Genomic DNA, 27,494 nt, shown 5'->3' with positions numbered 1-27,494 from the left:
TGTTTGTGCTTGAACTTTCAAAAATTAAATAGCATGAATTTCTTATTTTGTATGCACCAACAGCTTTTATAAAATGATAGGTTTTTGAAGATACAAAGGTTTATTTAAACAAAGAGGTATGATCTTGACACAACTGTTACCCAATTACTGGCATCTCAAGCTCTGGCAAATATTAAAAAGCAACGAACACCTACAATTTACTGGAGAACCCAATAAAGGAAACCGACACAAAATAACAGAAAGCCCCTACTTGTAGTATAAATACAGCTTGCAGAATATGTTCTCATCTCTCTCCCCCTTTTCTAAAAGAATCACTGCATTTATGAGACAGAGTGAGAAAAGAGTATTTCTGTCAACTTTGATAACCTACATAAGGATGGGTCAGATTGCCCAAGTTGGAATCCAGCAATTCTTAGCTGAGTGAAATGCACAAGTATTTTATCCCTAGCCCAGAGAGTTTTCTTATCTATAGAAGGAGGATAATAATGATGCTCCCCCAAAAGTTAAGATGATTAAATGAGAAAAGGTACAAAATCTTAGCTATCAATATTACTCACAGTAGATATTTTCCCTACTGGAATATTCTGTTTAAGTATCTATATACATGACACTTACTTCTCTTGACCAGAATACAGTCAGATATATCTAATAATCAAAGTTTACAAAATTTAAACACAGTGTTCTTTTTATGGTGCAGAAGGCACTTCTGAAAATGTTTCGGTTTTCAGAGACATTATCATCAACAACACTCTATCACCACCCAATCCTGTTTACTAACAATGGAAAAAAGAATAGCTATTATTATACACCTACAAAGACCCAGGCACTTTACCGAGCAATTTACACTCAGGCACTTATTTAACTTGCAGAACAAACTTAGGTACTATTACTATTTCCATTTTATGAATGTAATAGAAACAGGGGATTTGCCTAAGGTCACACAGATAAGAATAGGAAATATTTGAAAGTCTACATGGCTACATATGAAAGAGGTAGTTTAAAAAAACAAACAGTTTTATTAAAATATGCACATTATCAGATTGTTTGTTTGTGGTTGAGTTTTATGAGTTCTTTGTATATTTTGGATATTAGGCTCTTATCTGAGCTGTTGTTTGAAAATATCATTTCCCATTTAGTTGACTGTCTGTTTATTTTGTTGTCAGTTTCTCTTGCTGAGCAAAAACTTTTTAGTCTGATGTAGTCCCATTCATTTGTCTTTGCCTTCACTTCTCTTGCCTTTGGAGTCAAATTCATAAAATGCTCTTTAAAACCAAGGTCCATGAGTTTAGTACCTATGTTTTCTTCTATGTTATTGTTTCAGGTCTTATATTTAGGTCTTTGATCCATTTTGAATTAATTTTAGTACAAGGGGACAAACTGTAGTCGAGTTTTATTCTTTTGCATGTGGCTTTCCAGTTTTCCCAGCACCATTTGTTGAAGAGGCTTTCTTTTCTCCATTGTGTGTTGTTGGCCCCTTTATCGAAAATTATTTGACCATATATATGTGGTTTTATTTCTGGACTTTCTATTCTTGATAACATTATATGGAGTGAAATAAGTAAATCAGAAAAAAACTAAGAACTGCATGATTCCATACATAGGTGGGACATAAAAACGAGATTAAGAGACATGGACAAGAGTGTGGTGGTTGGGGGGGAGGAGAGAAAGGGAGAGGGGAAGGGGAGGGGGAGGGGCACAAAGAAAACTAGATAGAAGGTGACAGAGGACAATTTGACTTTGGGTAATGGGTATGCAACATAATTGAATGACAAGATAACCTGGAGATGTTTTCTTTGAACATATGTACCTGATTTATTGATGTCACCCCATTAAAATTAATAAAAATTTATAAAAAAAAAAAAGATATGCACATTATACAATTCACCTCTTTAATTGAAAAGTTGTAGTATAGTCACAGATACATGCAACCTTCACCACATTCCATTGAGAACATTTCACTGCAAGAAGAAAACGCCCTATCATTTAATACTAAGCAATCATTCATCTTTTTCTGTCTATAGATTTCCCTACTCTGGTCTTTCATATAAATGGAATGATATAGTACATGGCTTTTGTGACTGGCTTCTTCTACTTGCAAAATATTTTCAAGATTCATCCATGTTGCAGCAGAGTACTCAGCTGTATGGCTGAATAATATTCCATTGTCTTGATGTATCACACTGTATTTATCCATTTATTTGAATTCTTTCCACCTGTTGGTTATTATAAATAATTCTGCTCTAAATATTTATGTATATATCTCTGTGAGTATGTACGGTTTTATTTCTCTTTGACCTATACCTCGGAGTAAAATTGATGGATCATATGGTATCTTTATGTTTAATCATCTGAGGAACTGTCAGACTCTTTTCCAAAGCATCTAGATCATTTTAAATTCCCACAAGCAGTTTATGAGGGCTCCAATTTCCCTACATTTTTGCCAACACTTATGATCATTTTGATTCTAGCCATCCTAGGCGGTATGAAGTCATCATATCTCACTGTGGTTTTGATTTGCTCCTCTCTAATACCTATGTTGAACATATTTTCATATACTTATTGGTCATTTGTGAGTCTTCTTTGAAGGAATGTCTGTTCAGATTCTTTGCTCATTTTTTAATTGGGTTATTTATCTTCTCATTGTTGATGTAAGAGTTCTCTGTATGTTCTATGAATAAGCCCTTTTCCAATGTGACTTGCAGATACTGTCTTCCATTCTGCAGGCTGTTTTCTCTTCTTGACAGGTTCTTTTGAAACATTCAAATTAATTTTGATAAAGTTAAACTTACCTATTTTTCTTTTGTTGCTTGTTCTTTTGGTGACCTATCCACAGATCCTTTGCTTAATTCAAGATTATAAAGATTTATCCCTTTGTTTCTCATAACAGTTTTATAACTTTTGTTCTAACATATAGATTTTTAAAGCATTTAAAGTTAATTTTTGTAAATAGTATGAGATAAGAATCCAATTTCATTCCTTTGCATGTGTCTCTCTATACCATTTGTTGGAAAGACTATTTCCATTGAATGGACTTGGCATCCTTGTTAAAAATCAGTTGACCATCGATGTATGAGCTTATTTCTGGTCTCAATTATATCCCATTGATCTCTATTTCTATCTTTGTGTTCATACCACACTATCTTGGTTACAATTGCCTTATAGTATGCTTTGAAACAAGGAAGTGAAAGACCTCTTACTCCATTTTTTTTTCAGATTGTTTTGAGGGAAGTTACTTCTTAAATTCTCTGCTATCATGTTACTCCTTCACTTTCCTAAGCATTCTCATTATTTGGACTTCAAGTGCACAAGAGTTCAATCTTTAAAGATTTTTTTTTCAGGAATTTAGCACTTTCAGTTGCAGAACTTAAGAAAACTGACCTAACAATCATCTTTTAATATTTTTGTTTGATTTTGTTCTTTCATCTAGAACAAGGTTATTCAAGAGTATGGAGAGAGAATACAAGCCTCTGGAAGGTGTGATTGTTTCTCTGCATAAGCAGGCACTCCACAGATGTTTCTACTAGATCCTCACCCCTCCATTTACAGTGCTCATGGGAAACAAAGTATGTTACAAAATTAAATGACAACAAAATAGTAAATATAATTGGCAATCTTCCAGTAGCTATCCTAATTATGTTTTGGGGATTTTTCCCATCAAAAATTTTCTTCCTCTTTTAGATATATAAAATCAATGTCTAACTTTCTTATTATGACTTGATTTAATGTCTTTATTCTGTTCCCTGAATGCCTTGTAAACATATTTCTCTGTCTATCATGTATCTTAGACTCCAGATTTCTAAGCAGCAGAGACCAAGCGTATGTCATTTTCTCGGTGTAGCACCAAATAGTGACCTTGGATAATTTTTATATGTTGCTGTTAACAGTGCACATGTTAAGCTTCCCTGAAAGAAATCATTGTGATAATGAAAAGTAAATGATTGGACATGAGCTTTTCTCCTTTCTGAACAAAACAGAAGAAAATCTGACCTGTTGATAAAGGTAAGAAGAGCATCTTGAGCTGGAATTTGTGTGCTCCGACGATGAACAGCACTTTCTCTTATGACTGAAGCACGTATTAGTCAGGTTATTAGGATGTCAAAGGCACGATGTTTGGAGTCTGGATTCTGTACCTGGTTGGGCCTCTACCTATGTGAGCTTTAGCACATTTCTTTGCTATCTGAGCTTCCATTTCTATCTCTAAATAGGCATGGCATGGGAGAAATGGATGACTTCTGTGATCCTTCCTGGTTGTAAATCTCTATAATTCTGTTGTTCCCTGTTACAACTGCTTAAAAGCCACTGTAAAGAGAGTCAATTAACCCTGACTTAGTAACTAAGGATTTGTTCATTCAACAGCTATTCCACACACACCTATGATGCTGCTGGCTACTTAAAACTATGATGATACTACAGTGCCTCCCAGCAGTAAATCATCTCCCTTCAAATAGTGACATACAATAAATCACCATGAGAAAACAATTTTAATTAAAAAAAAAAATAACACTAAAGAAACTTTACCTGCACACCACCTGCACTTCCCCAAACTGTGAAGTTTTGGAACAGGGTGGGGCCTGTGACATTATCCCAAGGTGGCTGAAATTTAGGGTACACAAAGAGACCATATCTGGAAAGTGAAAAGAGTGGAATTTAGTCCATTTCTGTTTCAAACCTCCTCTTTTTTCTTACTGGAAAATACTAAATTAAAAGTGCTGACTAAAGGTCAATGGAGATGAGACCGTGGACTTTCTCTCTGGCTGTCATTGCCCAGCCCTCGGCCTCGCTTCACCGCTACCCTCCGTGAACCGTTCCTGGGTCTCAAACAGAGGCAGACCACCGTGATCCGTGCTCTCCCAGCAGCCCCTCTCTACGTTCCTCCCTTCTGAAGAGTCCGGACACCTTGTCTAAGCCCCTCAGGACAGGACCCGAACACTCTACCAGTCTCCTTCTAGGCTCACCGCCTTGCAGGGGACGTGGACACTAATATCTGTCATCTCTGTAATTGTCGTTCTCCCCGAAATGCCTTCTTATTCTAGGGTTCTGGACACCTCCTTCCCCACACCCAGGACTGCTGAGAGCTGCTGCAGAAACACTGGATAATCACAGTGCTGCTTCCACGGCACGTGGACATCCCAGCCTCAGCTGGCCCTTCAATGTGGCTTAACAATTGTTCTTAACCTGTATCAATTTCCACTATAGGAGCATTCCTGCTCTATTGTTTTCATCATTATTTCTCGATTACTGAGTTCCTATGATATTCCAGGTGTTCTCTAGGGTACATTACGTAAACTCTAATTTTCTTTATTATAATCTCTCTCTTTTTTTTTTTTTGTATTTTTCCAAAGTGAGAAGTGAGGAGAGAGTCAGACAGACTCCTACATGTGCCCGACCAAGATCCATCCAGCATGCCCACTAGGACGCAATGCTCTGTCCATCTGAGGCGTTGCTCTGCTGCAACCAGAGCTATTCTAGCGCCTGAGGCGGAGGCCACAGAACCATCCTCAGCGCCGGGCCAACTTTGCTCCATTGGAGCCTTGGCTGTGGGAGGGGAAGAGAGAGACAGAGAGGAAGGAGAGGGAGGAGGGTGGAGAAGCAGGTGGGTGCTTCTCCTGTGTGCCCTGGCCGGGAATCGAACCCGGGACTTCCACACGCCATGCCAATGCTCTACCACTGAGCCAACCGGCCAGGGCCATAAGCTCTGATTATCACATCCAACTTCCAATGTCGATATGTTCCCTTTTTACAAATAAGGGCTCTGACTCTAAAATAAATAAATAAGCCACCCAGTAAAAGTAAAATCAGGAGTTGAATCAGGCCTGACTGACTGAAGTCCCTAGCTTTCCCATGCTTCTCAAATTCCCTCTGCCATCTAGCTTTCCCATGCCCTCGATCTCAGCAGAGGACATAACCCTCTACTTACTGAGCAGTCCCTGCTCATCTCATGATGGGCAAGGAACACGTGAAGAGGCTCTTCTCCAAGGCACATCCTCCCACGCAGTCCCTGAGCCCTGGCGCCCCTGCCTCCCAAACGTTCTGTATCACCAATGCTTCTGTCCCCTTGGAAGTTTAATTGTTCTCTCCACTGAATTCTCCCCTGGCTAAAAGGGTGCCCTCTCCAGTGCCTTCCCTCCCCCTTCCCCTTCCCTCTCCAGTGCCTTCCCTCCCCCTTTCCCTTCCCTCTCCAGTGCCTTCCCTCCCCCTTCCCCTTCCCTCTCCAGTGCCTTCCCTCCCCCTTCCCCTTCCCTCTCCAGTGCCTTCCCTCCCCCTTCCCCTTCCCTCCCCCTTCCCCTTCCCTCTCCAGTGCCTTCCCTCCCCCTTCCCCTTCCCTCCCCCTTCCCCTTCCCTCTCCAGTGCCTTCCCTCCCCCTTCCCCTTCCCTCTCCAGTGCCTTCCCTCCCCCTTCCCCTTCCCTCTCCAGTGCCTTCCCTCCCCCTTCCCCTTCCCTCTCCAGTGCCTTCCCTCCCCCTTCCCCTTCCCTCTCCAGTGCCTTCCCTCCCCCTTCCCCTTCCCTCTCCAGTGCCTTCCCTCCCCCTTCCCTTCCCTCTCCAGTGCCTTCCCTCCCCCTTTCCCTTCCCTCTCCAGTGCCTTCCCTCCCCCTTTCCCTTCCCTCTCCAGTGCCTTCCCTCCCCCTTCCCCTTCCCTCTCCAGTGCCTTCCCTCCCCCTTCCCCTTCCCTCTCCAGTGCCTTCCCTCCCCCTTCCCCTTCCCTCTCCAGTGCCTTCCCTCCCCCTTCCCCTTCCCTTCACCAACAAACTTTCATGATCCAAAATAGTTACACAGGCGCATCATCAAATCTCAGAGGGATGTCAAGTGATACCCTCTCTGTGAGTGTTGTATAAAAAAAGGGGGAGGGGGGACCATCAGCCTTAGACCCAAAATATACATTAATCTTCCCAAGTTACCTTGTACAAGAATGTGCGAGATTCCCCGTGAAGGACAGAAGTGGAGCTTGTGATGTTTGGTTGGTCACAAGATGAAAAAAGTAGCCCAAACCAGCAGCACATACCCTGTTTCCCTAGAGAAATTAGAGATTATTAAATAACAGTTATCACACATACAATAAGGTTACTGGAAAGAAAGACTCTTCCACACGTGCTCAGCTCAGCTGCTTTTTCATTCACTTCCTGTTGAGGTATAAGTACTTTTACTCGTACATCTCCCATGCTGCCCCAGGAATCAGAAATGCTCTCATTCCTCATCTTCCAGGAAGCTCAGCTAGACTGTGATTTGCCCACCTCAGGGACTGGCCTCTTGGGTTAAAGTGTCCTTGTAAATGTTCACTGCAAAGTTTATTTGTATTGTCCAAGCCCAGCTCGTTGGTATATACAAGCATACGTCGTGGCAAAGGCATGCCTTATAGCAGGGGTCCCCAAACTACGGCCTGCGGGCCACATGCGGCTCCCTGAGGCCATTTATTCGGCCCCCGCCACACTTCCAGAAGGGGCACCTCTTTTATTGGTGGTCAGTGAGAGGAGCATAGTTCCCATTGAAATACTGGTCAGTTTGTTGATTTAAATTTACTTGTTCTTTATTTTAAATATTGTATTTGTTCCCATTTTGTTTTTTTACTTTAAAATAAGATATGTGCAGTGTGCATAGGGATTTGTTCATAGTCTTTTTATAGTCCGGCCCTCCAACGGTCTGAGGGACAGTGAACTGGCCCCCTGTGTAAAAAGTTTGGGGACCCCTGCCTTATAGCCTAATCTACATAAAGTGTTTCCTCCAATGCTTGGAACAGATCAGTGATTTGGCTATTCTCTGAGAGCTAGTAATTGCATGACTAGCCAATGTCTTAGTTCTGAGATTCAGGGGCTGAGTTCAAACACAACTCAAATATCCTCAATATGTTTTTGTTCTGATTGGGTCATTTAAATCACTTTAACATTTCTTTATAGGATTGACTATCTAAATATTTAATATCTTCTATATCTTTATATAAACCTAAATTCTCCGTTAGACCACATGAGTTTTGGACTTTAATTCCATTCAAACTGAACACAATGAGATAGTCTTTATAAATTCAATAAAATGCCTATATTTATCATGGTGAAATACACTTAAGACAGCTTTGAAAACTAACTTCCTAAAAGCTAATATTGTACACAGAAGCATTTTGCTTGGTCTACCCACTGTTTACAAAATTTTAAGTTTGTGTGCATCATTTTAAAATCAGGAGAGTTGAAATAAAAATTCAGACTTTCTGACTTTTAGAGATACTGAGTCCAAATATCTATGGAAGAGCCATGGATTAACTGGAGGTTAAAAGGGCCTGCTTTCTGAGATTAGGTGTGATTTTGCCATAGTCCCCACCCTTCCTGCTTCACTTCTTTAAGATGCCGGCCTAGAACCTGCAGGCATTTATTTGACTTTGCAACCTCTGAACTCCAGGCAGCGAAGGAAATGACACATGCTAGCTGCTCTGCCTTGTCAGTGGGAGGAATGCAAGGCCAGTAGATCAAGCTGCTGGACTCCTCTCTGTGTGCGTCTGTCCTCCTCCAGCCTGCGAGGCTGGTCCAAGGCCGAGATGCCTCCGTCTGCCTAGAGAATAGAAGTCCAGGAACAGGTCCCTCAGCTACCTCAGGCCTAGGCCTTGTGCTTCGGGGACAAAGGGAGTCCCGAGGGCTTTTGCATGGGTCATCCCCGACCCCCTGAGGTTTTACAGGGCCGGGGAGTGTGAGAATGAGAACATCAGAGCATCCTCTCTGTGAGCACGCAGCCTCCCGGGAGTATGCACTGCGGGACCGGGACAGCTCGTCCTGAGCACTGGCATGAGGGCCCGAGGAGACGGGGAGCGACACTGACCAGACCAAAGAGGCATTAAATACTATTTTTAAAGAGCAAGACTTTAGTGCCATGGTTGCTTCTGTCTTCCTAAAACTGTTCCTTAAAGTTTAGCGTGCACTCCAGGTAAGGCTGCCAGGTTTAGCAAAAAAAAATCCTAGGTACCCAGCCAAATCTAACTCTCAGATTAAAAAAAGAAAACTAGGCCCTGGCCGGTTGGCTCAGTGGTAGAGCGTCGGCCTGGCGTGCAGGAGTCCTGGGTTCGATTCCCGGCCAGGGCACACAGGAGAGGCACCCATCTGCTTCTCCACCCCGCCCCCCCTCCTTCCTCTCTGTCTCTCTCTTCCCCTCTCGTAGCCGAGGCTCCACTGGAGCAAAGATGGCTCAGGCGCTGGGGATGGCTCCTTGGCCTCTGCCCCAGGTGCTAGAGTGGCTCTGGTCGCGACAGAGTGACGCCCCGGATGGGCAGAGTGTCGCCCCTGGTGGGCGTGCCGGGTGGATCCCAGTCGGGCGCATGCGGGAGTCTGTCTGACTGTCTCTCCCCATTTCCAGCTTCAGAAAAATACAAAAAAAGAAAAAGAAATAAAAGAAAAAAAAAAAGAAAACTAATCCCCTTTTTAGTATGTTTCAAATATTGTATGTGATCTATTTATACTAAATATTATTCATTTTATACCTACAATTTAAATTTAGCCAAGTAAGTATGCTGCACGGTGTCTGGCAACCCTAGCATGGGGTGTATAAAATACAGACTTCTAGGTCCATCGCCAGCTAGTCTGATTTAGTGGCATCGGGGGAGTGGAGGGCTAGGGGACAGAATTCTGCAGTCTTAGGATCCACGGGAGGGTCTAAAGCAGGTGATCTTTTGCCCTTTTTGAGAACTACTTCTCTAGAGGTGACTCAGACATTAACATTGTACTGCCTAGTCGTGAAGAATCCTGGAAGAGGATCCAGGAGGAGAGAGACACTGGGAAGAATTCATTCCCCGGCAAGCAGGCCACGAGCTGCTTCAGAACCTGGCGCAAATGGGAGCCACTGCTGAAAACCAGGCTGGGCCTCTGTTACCAGGTCCTCAGCGGAAAGACGGCCCAACTCGGTGCAAGTTATGTTTTATGTTAATTTTTTTATTTTTCTGAGAAGTATTTATCTTTTTTATCTTCTTAAGTTATGACCAAGTAGAAGAATAATATTCACAGTAAAAATTTATAGGAAAGCTACCATAGTCCAGGTACCAGATGTCAGAGTCTTATTTATTTTCACAATTCTAAGTTACGTACTATTATTATAGTTTCATAGACAGAGAAGTTGACACTTTGAGATACTAAGTAACTTTCCCGATGTCACAGAGTAATTGCCTATTTGAATCCAAGCCTGGAAGTATCAGAGATTGTAATCTAGAACAGAAAAACGAAGGCAAGAACCAGCACTGGGATGCCAAACAGTAGGGGGCAAGTGAAGAAATGGAAACAGTAGGGTGCAATACAGTCATGTTTCAAGGTCAAGGACAGAACGAGAGAGTTTGCTATGCCCTCCCTGATAACAGACAAACTACAATGAGCAGCATTCTTTACAGAAGTCAATGTATCCTGGATATTCAAGCCAGACAAATTTCAGAGATACTACTGCCCAAGTGAGTCGTTCTTTGAGGTGTGCGTCTCTACAGTAATAGAAAAAAGTGAGCTAGCCCTTCAGGAACCAGGTAGCCTGGTGGACAAGACCGAGGCAGTGGTAGTATTTGATATTGCTACATAAATACAGGTTTCCTCCAAATCAGGGAGCATTCTCATCTCGGATTTAACTAAGTAGTTGCTCTCTTCACACCCAAAATCCAACAATATAAAATCTCTCACCCTCATCAACTAGGGGAAAACAAACAAACAAACACAAAAAACATGCTCAGGTCAAAGTGCAGAGCAACATATGGTGGGGATATGGACCGACTCTCAGGAGCAGGCAGGAAAAGACATGACATTTTGAAGAGTATGTTTAATGAAGACAGCAGTTCTGAAACTCGAGCATTATAGAGATTGAAGCTTATCCAGGCCTAGACATAATTTTAATGAGAAATGGCTATTGACATTGGAAAGTTGGGAGAAGAATAGAATGAGTGTCTACAATTGTTATTTTATACCATTGTTATTTAATAAATGGTATTTAGCTGTTATTTAATAATATTTAAATTGTTATTTAATATATGGACATGGTGAGAGGGACACGGGAAAAGGCTAGAATTGAAAGAGGAAGTTCTGAACGACTCAAGCACAAAGCTCTTCCTCACAGCCTTTCCTCCAACTCAAGTTTTCCCACATTCCGAGAAAAGGTTTGAGAGTGGATACTCCAATCCTACCCTTTTATTGGTAGCTGTTCTCTATTTTTCCTAAAGTTGAGTAATTCTGTCCTATTTCCTAAAGTTGAGCCAATTCTGAGTTGGCTCATTCTGTCCATAGTTTCAATCATTCCAGATTAGTATTTTATTGACTTTCATTCCTAAATGAAAGGACTTCAGGTATTATTAAAGGTCACTCTCTAAACCTGGGTGACCACCTGGTGTGCATAGATAGCAGTGCTCCCTGTAGGTGGGGATGCAGACTGGTGCAGCCACTGCGGAAAACAGTATGGAGGGGCCTCCGAAATTTAAAACAAAACTGCCTTAAGACCCAGCAATTCCACTTCTGGGTATACATCTGAAGAAACACAAAAGAGTAACTCAAAATAATACATGTACCCCTATAATCACTGCAATATTATTTACAATAGCCAGGATATGAAAGCAACTCAAGTGCCCATCATCAATAGACAAGTGGATAAAAATGTTATGGCACACATATACAATGGAAATAAATAAAAAAAGAATGAAATCTTAATATTTGTGACAGCATAGATGGTACCTAGAGTGTATTATGCTAAGTAAAATGAATGAGATAAAGACAATACCATGTTATTTCAGTTATATGTAAAATCTAATAAAAAAAATAAGTGAACAAACAAATTGAAACTGGCTCATAGAGACAAAGAATAGATTGATAGTTTCTAGAAGGGAGTGGGTTTTGGAGTTTGGGTAAAAGAGGTGAAGGGATTCAGAAGCACAAATTGGTAGTCACAAAATTGTCATGGGGTGTAAGGTACAGCACAGGGAATACAGTCAGTAATATCGTAGTAACTATGTATGGTGTCAATTGGGTACTAGAAATATTAGGGGATGGCATGCAGGAGTCCCGGGTTCGATTGCCGGCACACAGGAGAGGCGCCCATCTGCTTCTCCACCCCTCCCCCTCTCCTTCCTCTCTGTCTCTCTCTTCCCCTCCCGCAGCCAAGGCTCCATTGGAGCAAAGTTGGCCCAGGCGCTGAGGATGGCTCTGTGGCCTCTGCCTCAGGCACTAGAATGGCTCTGGTTGCAACAGAGCGACGCCCCAGATGGGCAGAGCATCGCCCCCTGGTGGGCGTGCCGGGTGGATCCCGGTTGGGCGCATGCGGGAGTCTGTCTGACTGCCTCCCCATTTCCAACTTCAGAAAAATACAAAAAAATATATTAGGGGAAACACTTTATAAAGTATGATTGTCTAACCACCAAGCTGCTGTACAACTGAAAGCAATATAAAATAATATTAAATGTAAACTGTAATTGAAAATAAAATTGAAAAAATAATAATATAGCAGTGTTCCCTCCAGAGGGGACTTCAAAGAGCCTCTTTCTCTCTTGAGTGTGCCACACCTTCCACCAGCAGCCATCACCCATGTGTGTACACACTCATACACACAGGCACATAAAACCAAGCAAAGTCAATATGAGAGAAACAATGAAATAGGTTGTTTTAAAACCACCAGGACTCAATACAACCTTCACGTGAGGGGAAGAACCAATGCCCTAGTGCTCCAGTCCTGGGAGGCCTCCAGTCTCTGTGGAGGTGTGCAGAAGGGCCAGCACTGACCCTGAGATTGGAGGCCCGGCCAGCAGGTCCCAGCCAGGACCTGGTGGGGCACCCAGCACTTCCTGACACACTCACCAGCGCTGTTTCCTTAACCCCACAGCTGTTATTCACCGTGAGCCCCAAGGCTTTCTCATCCTGGGTAGTTGTAACTAGCTGGCCATCCCTCATTTTCCAATCAGTTATAGAACTTTTTTCTTCTTTTGTGGATAAGGAGCCCATTCTTTCCTGGATTCTAAATATTTCCCCAATTTCCTGATGCCATTTAATTTTTTTTTTTTTTTAGGTGAGAGGAGGGGAGATAGTGAGACAGATTCTCACATGTGTCCCAATGGGGATCCACCCAGCAGCTCCGTCTGGAGCCAGTGCTCAGACCAACCAAGCTATCCTCAGTGCTGGGGCCGACACTCAAACCAATTGAGCCAATGGCTGCAGGAAGGGAAAAGGAAGAGAAGGGGGAACAGGAGGAGGAGAGAAGGGGATGGTCACTTCTCCTGTTTTCCCTGGCCGAGAATTGAACCCAGGACATCTATACACCAGGCCGATATTCTATCCACTAAGCCACTGGCCAGGGTTTAAAATTCTAATCACATGTTTCACCTACCACATTGTACTCAGCAAAAGTGGTTTTTGGGTATCACTGAATGTGAAGTTGAATTACTACTGAAGATGCTAACTTAACTTCAAGGAACCAGGGCCTTTGCTAAGACTCCACTTATCATGAGGTAGCATAGCCTAGAGAGGTGGTTGTCAATCAGGGATGCTTTTATTCCCCAGGGAACATTTGCAAATCTCTAAAGATATTTTTGGTGGTCACAACTCAGGTAGCAGGATGCTACTAGCATTCAGGGGGTTGAGATCAGGGATGCTGCTATACAGAGACAGCCTCTCGCCACAGTATTCATAACCCCAAATGTTACTACTGCCGCAGTTAAGAAACCCCAGTCTATGTGTTCTCAAAATAATTCACGTCTCCCTTCCAGTATCCTATCTCCAGATGTTGCTGGAAATACCAACCTAAATATAAAATCATGGTTAATCGCAGTAAAAATGCTTTTGACAGTCTCCACTAGGAGGGTATTAATCTCTTTTTAAACAATCAAACCCAGCATTAGGCATTTCCAGAAAGAACATTCATTAGCATTGAACCCACGGTCTCAGTTCTTTCCTCCTGCTAGGAAATCGGACATTCACTCATGACTCTTGACTTCAGGAAGAATTGCTGTCACTGGGTTGGCAGACACCAGTGCCCACTACATCTCTTCAGCCTTCCCAGGGATGCAAGGAACTAAACAGCTGTTGATTTTCAGTTATGATTACACAACTGGAAACTTCCTCGTGGAATTACATATGAAGCTTCCCCTTCCACCTAGCCGGTTTCCTGTGGCTGTGTCCTCAGCCACATCTATGAGCCATAGGAAAGGTCATGGGTATACAAAAACTGAGGGTTAGGAAGTGGGGGCTTCTTAAACAGCCCCTTTCCTGCATGGATACCAACAATGAGCCAGGCTGAGGTTGGAAGTGATTAGCTCAGTTGGATATACACCTCTAGTTCATGACCAATGAAATGGTAGTTCATTACTAAGACTGAACCAGGAGGGGCAACATTCAAACATTCAAAGTATATATTGCAAGGGCTACCTCCTTATTCATCATCCTTGCCAGACAGGGGCTCAAAGAGCACATATTTTGAGTAAATGAATAGATTTGTTGAATTGCCTGCCCTCATGTCATTAGTATTCACAAAGCATCTGGGTGATCATATATAAATGTTTCCCAAGTACATTTATAGATGGGCAGGATACTCCAACCTTGGTCTTCTGTTAGCCGATAGAGAGAAGCTCTCTTACAAAAGAGGCACTTGAACAGTCACATAGCATTACTTCCCAGCCCTTTTCACTCCCCACTGCAATTGGGTATGCTACCAATGATTCATGAGGAAAATCCGCATATTTATGCAGCCAGCCGGCGGCTTGTGGGGAAGGGTTTAAGGCAAGCAGGGAATTTCGTGTGGAAATCAATTTTTTGCGGAAGTCAATGTATTATGGACATTCAAGCAAGAGAAATTCCAGAGAGAAATTAACTGCTCAAGTAAGCCAGCTCCTTGAGGTGTGCATCTATAGTTACTAGGGAGGGGGAAAAAAAAAAAAAGCAAGTTAACCCTTCAGGCAGCTCTTAAATATACATTAGCTATTGAGTGGGGAGAGCAAGGCCACTGAAAGTGGGCCTTTAAACACAGAGCTCCTTACAAAATTGATTCAGAAACCAGAACAAATTCCCCTCAGATTAAATGGGTGTTTCCAAAGGGCTCGTCTTCAGGATTTTTCCGTGGGCTATCCTAAACAAGAGTCTGGTCATAGGAAATTGCCAACGCCGCCATGAACACAGGGTTCTCTGGGGCTCTGGAAGGGGCCGGGCCCTCAGTGTTTGAGAGCACAGATCTTCTAGCCTGAGGCTGACACAGGCGATGCGTACTGCAGAGATGGAGGTCCTAGAAGGAGTCAGGGGTGCAGAGCTCTGCAGCAGCCTAGGGAAGACAGCTGGAAATGGAGGTACGGGGGCTGCAGGTAATGCATGCAGAACCACCACCAGACTGTGTTTGGAAAGCACAGCGAAGCCCTGTCTGAGGAGTGAACGGGAATACCACACGTCCCCAGAGTCCTCACTAGCATGAAAGTACAATGCTTAGCTTTGGCTTCTCCCCGGACTGGGTCAGCTGCAGCCTGGGCAGGGAAGCAGGCGGACCACTTGTAGCTGTGAAAACTAAAAGGAATATCACATTTGAAATCCCTCTGTACTATGCAGGGTTGAAGGTGAGTCATCTGTACAGATGACTGACTGGAAGTCAAGGAAAATTTGCTATGCTGTGGCTATGTATCCTAGGCTCTGAGTCAGGGCAACTCGGAAATAACGTCCAACCACAAACCATGGCAAAGGCTGAAGGATCCACTCTGTCTCGTCCCTGCTGCCTGCCAAGCCAGAGAGTGCAGGGGAGACTCGAGTATGCGGGAGAGAGTGCAGGGGAGACTCGAGTATGCGGGAGAGAGAGTTCAGGTATTCAGGGTTGGGTGCTCTGCCTGCCCAGCCAGAGAGTGTACGGGGAGACTCGAGTATGCGGGAGAGAGTGTAGGTATTCAGGGTTGGGTGCTCTGCCTGCCCAGCCAGAGAGCGCACCGGGAGACTCAAGTATGCAGGAGAGAGTGCAGGGGAGACTCGAGTATGCGGGAGAGAGTGCAGGGGAGACTCGAGTATGCGGGAGAGAGTGCAGGGGGGACTCGAGTATGCAGGAGAGAGTGCAGGGGGGACTCGAGTATGCAGGAGAGAGTGCAGGGGGGACTCGAGTATGTGGGAGAGAGAGTTCAGGTATTCAGGGTTGGGTGCTCTGCCTGCCCAGCCAGAGAGCGCACCGGGAGACTCGAGTATGCGGGAGAGAGTGCAGGGGGGACTCGAGTATGCGGGAGAGAGTGCAGGGGAGACTCGAGTATGCGGGAGAGAGTGCAGGGGGGACTCGAGTATGCGGGAGAGAGCGCAGGGGAGACTCGAGTATGCGGGAGAGAGCGCAGGGGAGACTCGAGTATGCGGGAGAGAGCGCAGGGGGGACTCGAGTATGCGGGAGAGAGTGCAGGGGGGACTCGAGTATGCGGGAGAGAGTGCAGGGGGGACTCGAGTATGCGGGAGAGAGTGCAGGGGAGACTCGAGTATGCGGGAGAGAGTGCAGGGGAGACTCGAGTATGCGGGAGAGAGTGCAGGGGAGACTCGAGTATGCGGGAGAGAGTGCAGGGGAGACTCGAGTATGCGGGAGAGAAAGTTTAGGTATTCAGGGTTGGGTGCTCTGGCATCAGGACTAGGCTGTCTTCTTCAAATCTAAGTAAGGGCTTTACTTTAGTTAATGACATTGTCCCAATGCCAATTTCTTGATTTTGCTATTGCTCTATGGCAATGGTTATGGGTACATCAGCACTGGAGGAAAATGGGTGAAGGTCATACCTGAATAGTAACACTTTTTTCTGAGTTTAAAAATTTTTTAAAGAAAAATCCTAATTAATAACAGTAATACAGTGGCTTTAAAAAATATTTTGCCAGACTTTCAGAAAACTGAAAAACAAGGCAGGAGAAGGAGTCAAAATACTGCGCACACACAAAGCCTGACTACATTCCGTTAAGAGTCCGTTGGACTCGAAACCACTCACTCAGAAAAGCATGAGAGTCACCATCATAAAACAGTTCCTCAGAACAAGGTGTGTTTCTTGAATACAGAACAACCCTGGAAGAAGGTGCTCTTTTCTCCCACATCTCTTTCTGTTCCACAAATTACACACACACACATACACACTCACACATGCCACATACCACTGTTAGTGTAGCCTCCTTATTATCACTTTCAATAAAGGTGTATTTCTAAAATATATTTTCTAAGTACATAGGACACACTTAGTTAACACTAACTTACTGCTTATCCTATAACTGCAATGACCTTCTTTGGCCCTAAGGGTCCATAGAAGCTCATAATTCTGAGGTTTTTGCCACATATGCCAAGTTATCAACTATATACCCTTGGTAACAGCACGTTCTAGACAATCGACTACAAAAAAGACAGCAGAGTACCAGGGGCACAGCGGAAAGCCTGGAGTGGACTACGTAAGATTTCACACTGAGAGATGAGGCCCACAGGATTTAAATGCTGTCACTGATTAAATAGCTTCTTTTTCAGATATCAAAATGATTGTAGGATCTTGGAACCTATTCCATACTTTCCTTTTTCTTCCCGCCTCATGCTTTGGTTCTGTAATGAGACCTGCATTGATTCATTCATTATATTCAATTAATTTGTACTGAGAAACGACTGTGTTTCCAATTTTGTGTTGGAGTCTAAAAGTGAACAAGCTACTGAAAAGGGGATTACAGAATTTTAAGGTCATTGAAGAAAGTGTCAGCAATACACCTATGACTATACTTAATGAATCTACACTACTGGCTTAAACTGAAACCTCATTCTCAAAACATTTGCACTGTAGTTTTTTAAAAGGAATCTATAAACAAGAGATAAGAGGAAGAAAGTAAAGGAATGAACATGGAAGTCACTAATGGGGAACAAAATATTTGGCCTCAGTTTTTCTATTGCTGAGCTCTGTTTCATAGCTCAGACTGCAAAGGCTCAGGTGACCTATCAGCTTTTTAGATGGCCACTGGTTCTCTGTACCTATATATCTATAGCCAGTTCAATTCTTCTTGTGGTTGGCCAGTGGCCAAGACACCTGCCCAGGAGGGCACTGCTACCCAACAAAGCAAATTCAAATGAATAGCACTCTGTCATTCAATACACTCAGCCTCATGCAGGAAGCTGAGCTGCGGAACCCTGAGGGTACACTGACCTCTAGATAGTTCAATGTAGTCAAGATTCTGCTACCCAAGAATGTACGTAGAAACATAGTGCTGTGGTCTTCAAAGCTTGATGGCATAGCTACACAACCAGCCCTGCAGTCACCAAGTTAAACGCCACTCTCACTGTTCTGGGTCTGGAGTTTGGCTGCCTTCATCCCATGGTGTATCAACCGCCCTCGTTAGGCACCAGCAATGATGTGCAAGTGCTGTGCTTGGAAAACATGTAAGAGTCTGGAGAAGGGTTGCAGAGATAACCACGACTTTTATTAGGGGTTATTCAGCTAAAAGTAATTCCAAACAGATGATCAGAGATAGACAGAGATATCTGTTTCCTCAGTTCCTCAAAAACCTGACCTAATTGTGAGGACACAGCAGATGCTCGGAGGCGTGTCCCGGAAGAGTGGGGTGTCCACGGGATGACACCATCGGAAAAGGAAAAACTAACAGCCTCCCCACTGCTCTGATGCACTTCCTCATTCACAGACCTATGTTGAACTGTTCTAGAAAAATTAACTTCTTAACATGTTTAGGGAGACATTTACCAAGAAAAGGTAATATTAAGTTGCAGTAAATAATGGGAAAAAATACCAAGGCCACCAGAGTATATATCATTCATCCTGGAATCTGACATGATTTACACACTTCTTGACTTTATTGACCCTCAGTTTTGAACATACTTAAAGGGCAGCAATGTGATCACATTAATACAGTGATAAAGATTTATTAGGTAATTAACATTGGAACTCAGACAAAAATCAGCACCACAGCAGATAGCTCAGGAAGCTATTCTATTTGCATTAATTTACCTAGAAAAGAATCAGCATCCAGTTTGTTTACTCCATATAGATGTTGCTTCAGAAAGCGTTCCCAGGAATCCTGAGAAATGATTATATTTATCCTAAAGTGCTTGTTTAATACAAAACTCACAGTTTCTCAATACCAGTGCACAGAAAGTAAACATTTTCTTCCTCAGCACTGATGCTGCCACGCCAGAGAACCTCTGAATCGGGCTGCGTGCCATCTTAGCTCTGACCTCGCTGGGGAAGGTCTTACCTCTATGACATTGGTGGGGCTGCGGATATAGACACCAGATGGTGTCAACATTTCAGGACTGGAGAGTCCTTCGGCGCCAGAAACACTGATGATCACATTGTTTCTTATTACAGTTCCTTGTTCTGACTCACCTGATTTAAGAAAAGATCAATTAAAGCCAAGGGATTCACAAGCATAATTTAAAAATTTATACAACTCAACACTCTTATTTCTACTAACACACATTATGATTCACATAATGCATCTATATGTATATATGTATACAAAACTTTTACTGTGTTCAACAAATTTAAGCTATCTAACATTCTTCCTTCAAGCCTATCTATAAAATGTACAATAACTTAAATGGATTATAACAGATTTTATTCATTTATTTATTTATTTATTTTTTTTTTTCATTTTTCTTAAGCTGGAAACAGGGAGAGACAGTCAGACAGACTCCCGCATGCGCCCAACCGGGATCCACCCGGCGACGCTCTGCCCACCAGGGGGTGATGCTCTGCCCATCCTGGGCGTTGCCATGTTGCGACCAGAGCCACTCTAGCGCCTGGGGCAGAGGCCAAGGAGCCATCCCCAGCGCCCGGGCCATGTTTGCTCCAATGGAGCCTTGGCTGCGGGAGGGGAAGAGAGAGACAGAGAGGAAAGCGCGGCGGAGGGGTGGAGAAGCAAATGGGCGCTTCTCCTGTGTGCCCTGGCCAGGAATCGAACCCGGGTCCTCCGCACGCTAGGCCGATGCTCTACCGCTGAGCCAACCAGCCAGGGCTATAACAGATTTTAGAACAATGAACATATTTACCATCTTTTCTTTTAAGAATAGCTTCCCAAGGGATATATCTTGTCCCCATGTATGTATCTGATAACAAAAGACCATGTTATCTCAGCACAATTCAGGCCACCCAGGGAAATGAGGAACAATGCAATACTGTTTTTTCTTTGGGGTATGGCTCGTTTTGATTTTGTTTTTGTGTTTTTATCTATGAACCAAAGAGATACAGATTATATGGACTTTTTAGTTCTAGAGTATTATGGACCAGAAGTTCATTTCAAGGATATTTTACTTCTTAGCAAGACGCTAGGTGAATGTCGTCACAGTTAAATGCCACACACCCTTGTGTCAGCTCCAGACCCATCTCTAGCTGTTCAAATGGGCCACCAGCTACCTATGTGGCCCTCGCTTCCCCTGGAAGATCAGCGATGTCCTGGAGGAACAGGCTGGAGAGGACCTGAGACTTTCACACCCAACCCACTGAGATTTGGAATAAAGGAGAATGAGAGCATGGGCCAGGATACAGATAGAAAGAGATTCGCTACTTACATGGCATCAATAGAAAGCAGCCCACAGACCCTCTTTCTAGGTCTTTAGGTATCCGGGCTTCCCACGTCATTTCACAAGTCTGTATTTGCAAATTCCTTTTTTCATGATATGAGTACTTTATCTATAAGGCACTAATAAACAAATATCCTATTTTCTTCCTCTACACTACAATAGATGTCAAGAGCAGCCAATTCATAATATCCAAGCACTAATGACTAAATTCCTCCTGCAGGTTTTCTTCCTTGCCTAGTTCATGTCTATTCCATATCATTGTTTTCTCCTAAGATAATGTCGTTAGGGTTCCTTCCTGAATTTCTACTCCAGGTTTCATCCAACTTTTCCCTTACATAGATAAAGGGAAGAAGAAACAGCCCTGGCTGGGTAGCTCAGATGGTTAGAACATCATCCGGATATGTCGAGGTTGAGGGTTCAATAACAAAACAATGAGTGCATCAATGATTGGACAACAAATCGATGTTTCACTCTCTCTCTAAAAATCAATCAATACATTTTTAAAAAATTAAAAATAAAAACTCTAAGGGGTGAGGGGAAGGAAGGAAAGTATTTTTTTAAAGTAAGAATTAAAAAAGTTAATCCTCCATCTGTTGGTCTGACTATACTGTAGCTGTCTTTTCTCAATAAAAAGACTTTCATGCACCTGATCACTTTTTTTTTTTTTTTGTCCAAAGCTCTTTGCCTTTTAGGGCTGGGATATATTTTAAAGCAAGTTTATATGATCCGTATTTTCTAATTTAAACAGTTTTCCTCTTAGGATTAGACCCTTTATAGCGTTTATCTTAACCGGATTGTTCTTAAATGAAATATTTACATTTTCACACTAATGATATCATAGAATTAATTTAAATATAAAACACTATTTAACAAATACAGTTATAGTCTTACTTTTGTGAAAACCTCTAATTTGCTTTTTTATGCTGATGTAACTAAAGATCTTTTGTTCATTAATTCATTTATTTCTTTCAACAAATATAACAACAATGCACTAGTTAATGTGCTTAATGCTAAGGAAACAATGTTCACATGAAATCTGATGGTAAAAACAGCCGTTAATCTGATGATCTAAAATATGATATATAATTTTTAATCAATAAATAATGATTGGTGCTAAAGGAGCTTAAACTCAGAATCTTGCAGGAGAAAAATAAGTGGTATGAATAGAGGGGGGAAAGCTTGTGCAAAGTCCCTGAGGCAGCAGAAAGTATGGTCTTTTGAAAAAATTAAAATAAAATAGGTCAGTATAGCTAGAGTAGAGAGAGAAAAAAAAGAGTACAATGAGTTTACAAAGGTTAATAAAGGCAAAATTAGGGAGGGAGTCCTTTAAGGTAGGTTAAGAAATTTGGATTGCATTCTAAGGGCAATAAGAAATTCTTACAGAGTCTTAATGAAATAAGTGATATAATGCAATCTGAGATCTTTAAGGATAATTCTGGGTTCTGCAAGGGGAAAGAACTTAAGGAGAAAAAGAAGTAGATACAAGTGACCAGTTAGGAAATTCTGAAACATGGGCTTCTTTAGTAAAACACAGGGGCAGCTAAGAACAGAATTCAAGAGTTCTAACTTCTTGTCCAGCACGTAGATTTCACATTCCATGAGATGGTATAAAGACATTTATGTGACTTTAAACTATTGTGAAAATTGCTGACAGTAAATGTTAAAACTGTCCATTATATATTTATTAACCTGAACTAAAATGTCACCTTTAAATGATCAGTTTTTTATTAGTAAAGCTTAGTCAGCCAATCACTGATAACTAAATTTAAATTTAAAAACTTTAAATATGACTTATTTCGAATGAGCAAAACATAAAGTTTTTGTAAATTGGAAATTCAAATATTGGGATAGCTCTTTTTTAAAAAACTGTGTCTTACATAGAATACCCAAATTAAACAAGCTCATTTCACTTACCCACCAGCAGTGCATGGCCGAAAATATTGTAGAATACATTCCTTTCCACCTTCAGGCCCGAGGTCTGGGACATGCTGAGGCCTCTGCTGAATGAGCCCCACACTGTGCAGCCCTGCATGCAGGAATCTGAATAGGAAAGAATAAGGTTGCGCTGGCCGGTTGGCTCAGTGGTAGAGCGTCGGCCTGGCGTGCAGGAGTCCCGGATTCTATTCCCGGCCAGGGCACACAGGAGAAGCGCCCATCTGCTTCTCCACCCCTCCCCCTCTCCTTCCTCTCTGTCTCTCTCTTCCCCTCCCACAGCCGAGGCTCCATTGGAGCAAAGTTGGCCCAGGCGCTGAGGATGGCTCCATGGCCTCTGCCTCACGCGCTAGAATGGCCCTGGTTGCAACAGAGCAACACCCCAGATGGGCAGAACATTGCCCCCTGATGGGCATGCTGGGTGGATCCCGGTTGGGCGCATGCAGGAGTCTGACTGCCTCCCCGTTTCCAGCTTCAGAAAAATACAAAAAAACTTTAATAAATAAAATAAAAGAAAGAATAAGGTAAAAACCAGAAGGGAATCAACGGCTTCACAGATTCTGCTCTCTCTGAAGACCATCTCCAAAGCAAGCTATAATATAACTAAGAACGTTCTGTCACACAACGCTGAAACTCAGGAAATGAAAATTTGGAATTAGAAATCAAATTTTTAAAATGGATAGCTTAAGCCAATGTGCCTAAACAATACCAATGAGAAAAATGATACAATCCAAGAGTCAAATGTTGGGAAAGAAGATCTGAGAAAGAGATAGTATGGCCAAACCACAAAAGATGAAATGGCTGTCAAGATTTCCAATTGACTACCACCACGTTTGATATTAATGCTCATCACAACATGGTGGGCAGCCGCTAGAGAGAATTACGGGCAGTGGGAAGAGTACCGCTTATGGACCAACCTTGGTCTTTGAAAATTGCCTCTGGCAGGAGGAGACGTAGTCATTATTTTTTGAGCTGCGAAGTTAATATTTTTAACTTGCTGGGCAATAATATTTAACCTGTTGGCCTAAGATTACCAGAGATTCTCTTCTGTAAAAACATTAAATTTATGTGGGTATCATTGCTGAATCCCATTACATAATTTTCCAGTTTACAAAGTTATAATTCAACATCAGCAAAGCCAGAGGTTGGCCTGAGTATGACTCATCTCACCTTTGCCTATGGCAGGTGTATGAAGGGCAGGGGAAGTACCCAACACTACGGTAAAAAGAACTGGCATTTGGGCAAACTGGCAGAGTCAGTTTGCCCTGACTCTGTGGGCATATTTTATGATCTCCAAATCAATTTATGCGACTGGCTCAACAATGACAAAAGATCACATATTTCAGAAAGGGGGCATTGGGAGATATAAAGATGAACAAACTAAGTAAGTTCTGCATCTTTATTTTAGTCTGATGGAGGAAACTCACATTAAAATAATAAAAATGCATCATTTGGATAATTAAATTATGAATCCTGGAAAAAAGAGTTTTATATTATTTCCAGGTAGTGAAAGATATTAATATGGATGTCAAATTTGAAGTGTTAGAAAAATTATTTTGGTTTATGGAATAATTTGACTTTTAAATTGGGACTGTCCAGAAAATTCTCAACTATAATGTCTCCACAGGCAGATGGCCTCCACATTCCTTTGAGCTCAGCTACCCGGTACTAGGCGCTCTCGCTTCAGTGGCCAGTAAGCTAACGCCCTCGTCTCCACTTAGGAAGCCTGCTGGCCTGCTGTAGCCTTTTCCTGACTCCAAACCACTATAGGATCACTGCAGCTGAACAACCAAGAAGTACGAATGTGATTATAGAGCTATGATGGGTTAAACTTTGGCAGTGGTGGGATTCAAATAATTTAAAAACCTGTTCTCTGTCCTAATGACCATTTTAAGTATAAAAAATGATATACTGAAGGTCGTTTACTATTTCATGTGTTTAATACTTAAGAACAATAAAAGAGGTATGCAAAACTAGATTATAAGTGTTTTAAAATATTAATGAAAAAATATTAACTAATCCCTGACAAAAAGCAGTAACACTATCATTTAAGATGATTGCATCTTGATTGGCGTCCTCACTTGCAATCTTTCTCACCCATGGACAGAGTGAACGTGACGACGGGAACTTAGACTACGCTGTGGCGCAGATGAATGTTGAGAAACAGTAAGGAATGTAAATGTGTGATTTCCACACTGGGCGCTGCCCAGGCGCCCACCTTAGAGAGAACCCTGATTACAAGTGCCGGTTTATCAATCAGTTCGCCAAACTCAACAAGAGATTAGGTAGGTATCGGTTCTGCCTGACTGGTGCAAAGCAACTGAATCCCACCACTGAATCTGGATATCGGGAAACCTTTCAAAGTAGGGAGCAAGCAAAGATTCCAGCATCCCCTAACTCGAGTGGTTGGGGGCAACTGGCCACTGACTCATGAGGTCCTGTGGGGTATAAAACAATAAAAGATCTTTGGCAAGCATGCCAGAAGTTTATAACCTCTTTCTGGGTTAATATGTTGTCCCTTCCGAGAAAACACACTTGCATTTTAACAGAGACTTACAAGGGATAACGTATTAACTCAGTGCTTTTCAAACCTTTATTTAAATCACTGAACCCATTTTCAAATAAATCTAATATATAGAAATAGATACATGTGGCAACTACTCTGCAGCAGAGGCTAGAGAAGGCCAGGGAGGGTTTGAATATGTTCAGTGGGTCCTCTTATGTGACTGCCATCCTTGTTTATGCTGAAGCGAGCCCCACGTCAAACACTCTGCATCGTTTTAAGCACTGGGAGACCAAAACACCAGAGAGAAGGGCACAAAGATACCGATCACTCTAATGTACTATGGAGAGAGCCATGTTAGGAACCGTACCCCTAAATGATGTCAGAAATAAATAAAGTGGGAGAAGTAATGAGACATCAGAATAAATAGGCATTCTCAGTATTCAGTTGGTTTCAAATGAGAGGAAAATAATGTTGCCACTGGCTAGCTAGGATTTTGTCTTCAGTGACCTCAAAGATTGCTCTGTCCTTGTCTGCTGAAATTAGCATTTCTCAAGGCCACGAACCACTAGGGGTGTCCTAAGGTCCTTCGTCAGGCACCACCCACAGAGCACCGCCCTTTCCGAGGAAGGCAAAGCTGAACCGTGTGGGTATTGGAGGTGCTGAGGGGTGGGAGGCTAACTCAGAGAGGAAGCTTCTGCCCTCGGTACTTAACGTCTGTGCCCCATTCTCTGACTCTCAGCATGTTGGTCTCTGGGCTTGGGTTTTTACCCCCGATTCTAGTATGACCCTGAAACTCTGGCTTCAGTACCGTCATCAGCACATACGGTCATAGTCTTCTTTTCTGACTCTAACCTTGTTTTTCACCTGGAGGTTCCCACCTTCATTTGAGGTTTCCTGCTCTCTTTCTGTCTCTTTAGCTCTGGCCAAGATCTGCACACTCTGCCTGCTCTGTGTTCCCAGGAGAAGTGGCCTGGTTCTCAGCCCACTCCTCCCCATTTTTCTAGGCAGAGATTCCTCTGAGTTAGGACAGCATCACAGAGAACTGCTCTCGGCTGCGCTGGCCCACCACAGCTTTGACTGTTTCTACTACTCAATGTCCATTTGTCTGTGGTTGTAGGATTACAGCATGGATTGGTGTGGCTCGCTGCAAATCTGTTGTACCTACAAGTGATGTTTCTCAAAGTTGATTCCTTGGACCACTTGTTCTAGAATCATAAGGCTCACTTATTAAAAATTCACACCCCTAGGCCAACCTTAGACAGAATTTGTCTTGGTAGGGTCCCTAACTTTAAATTTAAGTCAGCTTCTCAAGGATTTTTCTAGGTGTACTCAAGTTTGAGGAGCATAGATCTAGAGCAGGGGTCCCCAAACTTTTTACACAGGGGGCCAGTTCACTGTCCCTCAGACCATTGGAGGGCCGGATTATAAAAAAAAACCTATGAACAAATCCCTATGCACATTGCACATATCTTATTTTAAAGTAAAAAAACAAAACGGGAACAAATACAATATTTAAAATAAAGAACAAGTAAATTTAAATCAACAAACTGACCAGTATTTCAATGGGAACTATGGGCCTGCTTTTGGCTAATGAGATGGTGGTGCCCCTTCCGGAAGTGCGGCGGGGCCGGATAAATGGCCTCAGGGGGCCGCATATGGCCCGCGGGCCGTAGTTTGGGGACCCCTGATCTAGAGCATAATTATCCAACCCTGACCCCACGGCCCACATATCACCCATCACGACCCTTGGCATGTCGTGCCTTGACATGAGAGAAGAGAGAAAAGTGAGAAGTCATAGGCCTGGACCCCGTTACCTCTCATAGCTCCCACCAGGGTCAGCGAGCTCAGGTGCCTGTGGAAGGCTTGCCCCAGGTCCCGGAACTGTACTCCCTTCAACTGCACTCGGCTGGGCCCGCCGGGGGCGGACTGAACGATGACCCTGGCCCCCAGGTCCCTGGATCCCAGCACCTTCTCACTCTTGGAATACAAACAGTGCTGCAGATGACCTGAAACGCAGAAGGACGTCAGTGCACCCGATGCATAGATGACACACTTCTAGGCCCGCATCCCAGGTGAAAGGCACTGATGGTGCAAAAGACAGAGCACTATGGTTTATTTCATTTAATAATACCACTTTCCTTTTACTTTGCTGCTTCTTTTTTGGATTATCAATTAAAACATCCCAAAACTAGGACATGATGTTGCCTTCATTCTAGTATTTTCAGTCCCTACCCCAATCAATCACCTTAATTACTGTCACAAAGATAGCCCACAAAGGCAACCTAAACAGATGCTTTATTTCAATCCAAAAGGTCCCCTGGAGGGAGGGTGCAATAAAATGACCTTCTCGTGGTTGGGAACTGCAGGGAATGAGATGTGAGTGCTGAATGCATTCTTGGCTCTTTTTAGTCTTAAAACTGTCCAGTGGTCTTCCCCTTTACTTTGCTGCTTTCTAGTTTGGTGACAGCAATGCCACTGCAGAAATGGCACAGGGCTCTGGTGAAGTATCTGAGCAGGCCCCGTATCAATGCCTCCTTCCCAGCGAGGACAGCAAACTGCATAAACAAAGCACATACAGAGACCATTGCTGCA

At 43.0% G+C, this 27,494-nt stretch overlaps 1 protein-coding gene across 7 annotated transcripts in view; it reads right to left on the bottom strand.

Moving 5' to 3' along the window:
• The window catches only part of PKHD1 (PKHD1 ciliary IPT domain containing fibrocystin/polyductin), a 482,558-nt gene that overhangs the window by 258,633 nt on the left and 196,431 nt on the right, over positions 1-27,494 (bottom strand). For all 7 annotated transcript variants that reach the window (XR_010748128.1, XM_066359212.1, XM_066359215.1 and 4 more), the window contains 5 exons: positions 26,717-26,908; positions 22,379-22,504; positions 19,138-19,268; positions 6,898-7,010; positions 4,519-4,624 (listed from right to left, as the gene is read on the bottom strand). Coding sequence is in view for 6 of the 7 variants with exons in the window: in XM_066359212.1 (XP_066215309.1) it covers positions 4,519-4,624; positions 6,898-7,010; positions 19,138-19,268; positions 22,379-22,504; positions 26,717-26,908 (668 nt within the window). In the remaining variant the exon portion in view is untranslated. The remainder of the gene's footprint in view (positions 1-4,518; positions 4,625-6,897; positions 7,011-19,137; positions 19,269-22,378; positions 22,505-26,716; positions 26,909-27,494) is intronic.

This window comes from Saccopteryx leptura, chromosome 1 (assembly GCF_036850995.1).
Source record: "Saccopteryx leptura isolate mSacLep1 chromosome 1, mSacLep1_pri_phased_curated, whole genome shotgun sequence".
NCBI classification, from domain to species: Eukaryota; Metazoa; Chordata; class Mammalia; order Chiroptera; family Emballonuridae; genus Saccopteryx; species Saccopteryx leptura.
The sequence above is the reverse complement of the archived record's forward strand: the minus strand, read 5'-3'. Positions and strand labels throughout refer to the sequence as shown.